At 44.6% G+C, this 8,515-nt stretch overlaps 2 protein-coding genes across 2 annotated transcripts; both read left to right on the forward strand.

Moving 5' to 3' along the window:
- Positions 1 to 257: 257 nt before the first annotated feature.
- Positions 258 to 1,268, forward strand: LOC108731515 (uncharacterized). The gene has a single exon (XM_018461868.1). The coding sequence runs from the start codon at positions 258 to 260 to the stop codon at positions 1,266 to 1,268; it is 1,011 nt and encodes a 336-aa protein (XP_018317370.1).
- A 2,222-nt stretch (positions 1,269 to 3,490) lies between these two features.
- On the forward strand, positions 3,491 to 7,179 carry LOC108731517 (uncharacterized). The gene is made up of 3 exons (XM_018461869.1): positions 3,491 to 3,692; positions 3,752 to 5,873; positions 6,681 to 7,179. The coding sequence occupies exons 1-3, from the start codon at positions 3,491 to 3,493 to the stop codon at positions 7,177 to 7,179; spliced, it is 2,823 nt and encodes a 940-aa protein (XP_018317371.1).
- Positions 7,180 to 8,515: the final 1,336 nt, after the last annotated feature.

Genomic DNA, 8,515 nt, shown 5'->3' on the forward strand with positions numbered 1-8,515 from the left:
GAGCGCGTTCCCGCCATCCCGATCCTTCTTCGATGTTCTTAACCGTACATTATTTTGGTCCTTCGAGCCGAATCGCGGGTGTGGTGAGGGATTCGCTTTGAAATGTGAAACGAAGGTAGTCGATGAACGGCGCGGCAAGTGCCGCCGTTCGTCACTGGATTGATCAGTGTGAACTAATTCTCAATATTTTTTCAGGTTATGTACATGCCTCCTAAAAACTGAGTCACAAAAATTAAGAGTCATTGTGTGTGCATACCATGGATAGTCTACGGTCTCAGATCACTATACAAATGAATCGTTTTCTAATGATTCAGAACGCGGCGGAGGACGCGTCTGAAGATGTTTCCAACGCGCGATCTCGACATTTGGTGAGTACTCGACTCGAGATCTTGGAGGCCAACTGGGCCAAGTTTCAAACGGCTCACGAATTATGTCAAATGAGCTTGGAAAACCTCCATGAGGAGGCTTATATTAAACACCGGACATACGAGCGGTGTCAGGAATTCTACATACAGGCAAGAGCCACCCTGCTTGAGCAACAAGAGACGGTGGATGCCTCGAATTCCAGCTCACGGCGGTCGGACACAATCATACCGGAAGCGCGTCCTGGTGGCTTCCGAATGCGCCTGCCCAAGATTAACTTGCCATCGTTCGCTGGCGATTATAACGCTTGGAGATCATTTCATGATCTTTTTACAACAATGGTTGTCGACAACAACGATCTGATGAACGTCGAAAGAATGCATTATCTAAAGACATGTCTCAAAGGCGATGCTGCAAGGCTCGTCACGAATCTCAAGGTGACCGACGACACTTTCTTCATTGCTTGGAAGACTCTAGTAACTCGTTACGAGAATAAGCGGATGCTTATTTCCGCGCAGTTAGATAAGCTGTTTGGATTGAAACCCATCAAATCAAGATCAGCTAAAGAGCTCAACACCATTTTAGCCACGGTCACTGCAGCTCTTGGAGCCCTTGAGGCCTTGGATTGTAATACTAGTTCGTGGGACCCGTTCTTAGTGTATCTCGTAGCACGTTTATTGGACGCCGACACTCGTGAGGCGTGGGAGGTGAGATTAGATCCGTCCATGTCTTATCCGACGTTCAAGGAGTTCGAAGAATTTTTGACCGGGCACACGAGAGCATGGAAAAGTTTGACTTCCACCCTAGTCAAACCGAGTAAGGAAAAGAGTCGGTCGTCTTGGCCGCTAACCAAGCCCGAAGCTACTAGGTGTACAAATAAGTTTCCGGGTTTTTTTGATCAATGAAAAATGCAAAATTTCAAGAAACAAAAAGCGGCTTATTCAAAGTATCGTCCCTCGCTAGCTATACATTTTCGCCATCTCTCTTGCAATGCATGAATACCGCGACGATAGAACGACTCGTTTTTGGTCCGAAACCATTCATCTATCCAATTTCGCACTTCTTCGAAACTGGCCAAGTGTAGTCCAGCCAAGTCATGCGCCATCGACCGGAACAAGTGGTAATCAGAAGGCGCCAGATCTGGTGAATACGGCGGGTGTGGTAACAGATCCCATTTCAGCGTTTTGATGGTGTCCTTGACGATGGAAGTGCGATGGCACGGTGCATTGTCCTGCTGCAAAATCACTCGCTCATGTCTTGTGTTCCATTCTGACCGTAAATGTATGGAAATGCTTTGTTGAGACGTGTTTAACACCTCTGCAAGTTGTTTTTGAGTTTGCGTGTCATCTTCATCCAACAACGCTTGCAGATCGGCGTCCTCGATTGTTTTCGGTCTTCCGGAGCGCTCTTTGTCCGCAGTGTCGAAATCGCCACTTCTAAAGCGTTTACCATAAACCAATCTTCACAGGTTGTTTTCGATGGTGCATGTTCACCGTAAGCCTCCTCAAGCAAACGACGTGCTTCAGCTGCATTTTTGCCCAAGTGAAAGCAGAAAAGCAAGACTTCCCGCGAATGCTGTTTTTTTGGCACAAAACCCGACATTTTCACTGTTGCATAAAAATTTTTTTTCGTCGCGAAACTGGAAATATTTTGATTGATTATTGTCGTCAAATGTCGCAGCTATAAAAAATAAACAACTTCAGACATGTATGTCGACTACATGTGTCGTTGGCGCCATCCATGTGTGAAACCCGGAAACTTATTTGTACACCTAGTAAATCTCGTGGTCTGACAGCGTCAGCCTCCTCGACTACAGGTGAACAAGGTTGTCGTTTATGTAAGTCAAATCATTCCTTGTTAAATTGCCCTACTTATCTATCTCAATCAGTTGATCGCCGCAAACATGCACTTCTTAAACTAAATCTGTGTTTCAATTATTTGGAAAGGCACACAGGTAACTCATGCCCAAGCTCTCGCGGCTGTAGAAGATGCCATCAGAGACATCACACGACGATACACAATGATCGCAAACCGTCAATGGGATCAGCGACTAAAACGGTTTCGGATTCGCCTATTATTGACAATCAGCATTCTCAACCCGATTCAAAATGACTAGAACGTATGGCCGGTAATGGTGGATCCGTCGATAGCCCCCGGCCGCTTACTATACTCGCCACTTGTCAGGTGAGGATAAGGGGTTCCGACGGTCGCTCTATACAGGTTCGTGCGCTATTAGATCCTGGATCCGATTTGTCATTTATAACTGAGGAGTCGATCCGTTTATTAGGAGTGCCTCGCTCGCATGCTGCTATTCCTTTGATCGGCATTGGCGAATCAGATTCAGGGCATACCCGGGGTTCGGCTCACCTCACTCTGCATTCTGTAATAGACAGTTCAGTCTCCTATATGTTACATGCCTTTATTCTACCGCGATTAACATCTCAGTTACCGTCTTTTGAAGTAGCAACGGAGTCATGGACTCATCTTAGACATCTTGAACTTGCGGATCCCAATTTCGGGAAACCTGGTCCGATTCACGTGATTATTGGCGCGGACGCGTATGGTCAAATCATTAAACCCAGATTATTACGAGACAATTCATCAAAGCTTATCGCGCAATCGATCTTGTTTCGGTTGGGTTGTGTCTGGACCCGTCGCGTCCAACGCTCATAATCGCGATGGAAAACTTTATCATTGCATGATCGATCGCGACCTACAAGATCTCTTAACTTATTTCTGGAAGCAAGAGGAAATTCCGAAATCAAACGTCAATGTTTTAAGCCCTGACGAAGCACACTGCGAGGAACATTTTCTATCCACATTTACTCGCGATCGCGACGGTCGATACACGGTCCGACTTCCTTTGAAGTCGTCACCAACTTTATTAGGAGCCTTAGATTTCATAGCGCTTCGCTACGAAATCCGCATTTGACGCAACTCCGTCAGAAATTTGAAAGAGAACCCCCCTATTGTCAATTATATACGGAATTTTTACGAGAGTACCAGTCCTTAGGGCATATGACACCTGTAAGGCAGTCAGAGATAAACCATTCTCCCGTATTTTACCTACCGCACCATGGAGTGTGGCGCGAAAACAGTCAATCAACGAAGATCCGAGTAGTCTTCAATGGGTCTAGTCCTGCCAGTAACGGCACTTAACGAAATCCTGCATTCAGGCGCCAAATTGCAGACCAATCTTTTTGACGTTTTGTTATGGTTTCGGTCTCATAGATACGTTTTCTCAACGGATATTACTAAAATGTACCGACAGATCTCGATTCATAAGGATGATCGTAACTTGCAACGTATCTTTTGGTATGATTCTCAAGGTCAGGTGCATATCAGCTCACTACAGTAACGTACGGGTTAAATTGTGCTCCATTCTTAGCACTTCGCGTGTTACAACAGCTTACCGTTAATGAAGGTCATCGGTTCCCAAAGGCTATACCCGCGCTAACCAAGGGAAGATACGTAGATGATATCTTCGGGGGTGCCGAATCGATTGACGAAACGAGGGAGATAATAGCTCAGGTAACGCGTCTTTGCATGGCGGGCGGATTCCCTTTACAAAAGTGGAGTAGTAATCGCCCGGAGTTGCTCGATAGCTCGGCGACAACGCCTGGTTCTAATGCTCCCTTCGTGGATTTAGGTTCCCCTCGAGTCAGAGTGTTAGGCCTTTGTTGGCATTCACACTCGGATACCTTTACGTACGCATCGGTCCCGTCTTCTCATAAAAATATCACAAAGAGATCTGTTTTGTCGGAGACAGCTCAGATATATGACCCTTTGGGCCTCATTGCACCAGTATTAATACGAGCAAAAATCCTCATTCAGGAACTTTGGTTATTGAAAATAAAATGGGATAGTCCCTTGCCTGCTGAGCTTCAGGATCGGTGGTCGGCATTTAAACAACAATTACGGACTCTTAACAATTTAAATATCCCTCGATGGATTAACATTTCTTCAAACGCTGTCTCCATCCAGTTGCATGGATTCTCTGACGCATCTCAACTCGCAATGGCAGCGGTAGTTTATCTTAGAGTCGAAACTCCAGACACCGAAATTCAGGTCAATATTGTGTGCGCCAAGACGAAAGTTGCGCCATTGAAAAAACTCACCGTGCCTCGTCTTGAGCTAAACGCCGCGTTAATGCTGACCCGACTTATCGTTTTAGTGCGAGATGCCTTAGCTTTAGAGGATAATTCAATCTTTCTTTGGGCTGACTCGTCCGTCGTCCTCACTTGGGTTTCCTCTCACCCCGCGAGATGGAAAGATTATGTCCGTAATCGAGTGACGATTATACAGGAATTAGTGCCCTCCACTACCTGGCATTTCGTCTCAGGCAAGAAAAATCCCGCCGATTGTGCGTCCAGGGGACTGAGCGTCCCCGATCTTGTGCAGCATTCATTGTGGTGGTCGGGGCCTCCGTGGCTGTGTCAGGCGTCGGACTGTTGGCCTCGCATGAACACCATTCCCGTTGCCGACAAGAATCTGGAAGAAAGGTCAAATCTGATACTTACTTCGCGTCACGACAGCCAGTTCACCCCGTGGGATCTTCTTGAGCGTTACTCTTCTCTTACTAGACTTTTTAGAATCACAGCCCTATGTAAACGCGTAGTCAGTCGACTTCGGCGCTTGCCTTTAGCATCTTGGGGAGAGCCCCTAACTCCCGCAGAACTTGTACAAAGTCGTCAATTCTGGATAAGCCAAGTACAAAGGAGTCATTTTTCGCATGACATTACGATATTGTCAAGGAGAGGAAATTTGCCAAAATCCAGCCTTTTGCTTCGACTCACGCCGTTCGTGGATGAGATAGGTCTCCTTCGTGTAAGAGGGCGGTTACGACATGCTCCTTTGGAAACGGATGTTAAGCATCCATTCATTTTACCCAAGCTCTCACATCTTACGACTTTAGTAATCGCTGATGCTCATGCTCGAACTTTGCACGGTGGAACTCAGGTCACGTTGGCGTATACCCGCCAACAGTATTGGATTCTAGGCGGACGATCTCCTGTCCGCGCCTTCATCCTTAGATGCATGAAATGCGCCCGACACCGTGCTCAACAGCTGATGGGACAGCTCTCGGTCACGAGAATAACACCCTCTCGCCCTTTTTTACATACGGGAATCGATTATGCAGGTCCGATGAAGATAAAGACTTGGCGAGGGCGGGAGGCCAAGATGTACAAGGGCTACTTAGCTATTTTCGTCTGCTTCTCTACTTCCGCCGTGCATATTGAAGTGGTTACGGACTACTCTACTGAAGCGTTTATCGCAGCATACAAACGATTTACCGCTCGACGCGGAATTTGTGCTACCTTAAACAGTGACTGTGGTACCAATTTTGTCGGTGCTGATCGAGAATTAAGACAACGATTCGACTCAGCTTCTCAAGAGTTAAAGGAACTAGCATCCATCCTTATCAATCACGGTACGGAGTGGCGATTCATCCCACCAGCCGCGCCGCACTTTGGAGACAAGTGGGAGGCCGCGGTTAAATCGACTAACAAGTAACACTACCCAAGTGTTAATCACCGATCGTCTTGAAATTTGGTCTACATATTCTTTAATGGAAAATATTTGATACGTATTTTTTTATATCGGCTAAAAAACATTTTAAGGGGGCTAAAAAAATGTTTTAACATTGTAAAAACTACTATCGCAACGTGTATATTGTGTCACCGTGAAAATTTTTTAATATATAAAACAAGAAACAAAAAACAAAAAAACACAAAAAATAACAAAACTAAAAAAAAATAAATAAAATTAAAAAAAAAATGGGGTCTATAATAGCACTGCAACCTCCTCGCGGTAGACCCTGGAAACTACTATCACAGTAGGCTAACTGCAGGCAAAACAAAGAAGTGTATTTTAAAATAATTATTTATTCTAATTTTGAAAATCTGACTCCAAGTTCGTATTAAGCGACCCCAAAAACACCAGTATTCACATTCTTATGGAAATTAAACAATTTCTTGAAAATTCGTCAGCCATATTGGATACGACATTTTGAATTTTAAAATTCTGACTTCAGATTCGTAATCCCCGATACCAAAAACCCCCAGGTAATACATTTCAGCCAATTTTAAATGTATTTTTCAAACATCCAAGCAAGAAGCCCACGGTGACACAATATACACGTTGCGATAGTAGTTTTTACAATGTTAAAACATTTTTTTAGCCCCCTTAAAATGTTTTTTAGCCGATATAAAAAAATACGTATCAAATATTTTCCATTAAAGAATATGTAGACCAAATTTCAAGACGATCGGTGATTAACACTTGGGTAGTGTTACTTGTAAGTATCATCTCCGAAGAGTCATCGGCGACTCAACGCTTACGTACGAAGAGCTTACAACTCTTGTGACTCAAATCGAGGCCGTGTTAAACTCGAGGCCTCTTAGTCCTTTGTCAGCGGACGCTGACGACTACACCGCGCTCACTCCCAGTCACTTCCTTCTAGGTGAGGCTCCTAACGTGATACCAGAACCGAACCTCATAGAAGAGTCAGGCTCCCAGCTAAACAGATGGCAGCTCATCAGACAGAAAGTGGAACACTTCTGGAAGCGATGGAGCGTTGAGTGTTTACAACGTTACCAATCCATCTCCAAGTGGCACCATCCATCGACTCTAATTAAGGAAGGATCCTTAGTATTGGTAATCAATGAGCGATACCCTCCAGCGAAATGGCCACTGGCTCGGGTTATTAAACTACATCCCGGTGATGACGATCTGACGAGAGTCGTTACCGTGCGAACGGCTACCACAACCTTCAAGCGACCGATCACGAAGATCTGCATCCTACCCTGTAGTTAGGAAACAGCGGTGTTCGAGAATCAACTTCTCGAAGGCGGGCGGAATGTTCCGTCGCGAGTAACGTATCGGCCGAGAATGAGAAAACGACATAAAGCGCTCTGTCGATATATAGTGCGCGGGGCAAGCGGTCGCTGGCCCGCGGCGCATCGAGGCAGTTCACGGCAACGCCACACGAGAAGAAAGCGCTTTTCGAGGCCCAACCTTTTTTGATTTGCGCTAACGGCGATTAAGTCACACCGGCGAGAACCGGAAAGTTTTTCCCTCTCAAGGTTTTTGTACTTCCGGACGAGCGAGAGAGCCTCAGAAACAACTAAGAATTTCAGATGAGAGTAAATGTCAGGATATTTGCCGCGGGCGTCGTGACTCGGGCGGTGCAGGAATTTGCGTGATACGTAGCGGCACGTGGCGGTACCTCCCCCCTCGAGTTTTCGCTTTTTCCGTCGATCGAGAGGCCTCGGTCAGGAATCGAACGCGGCATGCCTCCGTCCTGACGATCCGAGTAACGATTTCGGGTCACGCTGTCTCGTCTCGCAAGCATGCACAAGTAACAAGCAAGTGCCTGTTGAGACACCCGGGGCTTGACAGGATCAAGCGAGGGCCCGTGTGTCTCACTCTCAAGGGGCTTGATAAGATCAAGCGAGGGCCCGTGTGTCTCACTCTTACGGGGCTTGATAGGTTCAAGCGAGGGCCCGTCTGTCTCATAATAAGAACTGTGTTACGGCAATGTGACGATCACTATTGAAAATATTTTATTAACGATTTAAATAAATATGCATTTCTGATTTTTCAACAGCGAGTGATTTCCTTCAGAGAGCGTTCCCGCCATTCCGATCCTTCTTCGATGTTCTTAACCGGACACAAAGACATTTCCTCTTCCAACTAAAATAGTGGTTATTTAATTCTCCTTCTAAACATTATACAAAATTGCGTTACCTTGCTCAATTTAAGTGTTACCACAAAAAATTAAAGAATTAACCGTATAAAATGAAAAAATTTAATTTAAATAGAAAAATTTTTCATGTAAAAACACTTGGCGCTGCTAGATTGAGTAAGAAAAACTGTAAGAAACAATTTAAAATTGGAATGATAATTAATAAAAATAAATAATAAAAGATAATTATAATTTAAAAGTAATAATAAAAGTAATAATAAATTCTCTTTCATAATGCATGTCTTACAAACTAAATTTATTTTTCTTTGACTTAAACTTAATAACATTCACAATGATCATAATTTACATGACTCTAACTCAATCATATATACACATGCTAGATACTTTGACTCTCATTGGGGATGCTTTTTATTTTTCTTATTTTTCTAGATATTCATATTTTTT

Source organism: Mycetomoellerius zeteki, unplaced genomic scaffold (genome assembly GCF_001594055.1).
Source record: "Mycetomoellerius zeteki isolate Tzet28-1 unplaced genomic scaffold, Tzet1.0 scaffold134, whole genome shotgun sequence".
NCBI classification, from domain to species: Eukaryota; Metazoa; Arthropoda; class Insecta; order Hymenoptera; family Formicidae; genus Mycetomoellerius; species Mycetomoellerius zeteki.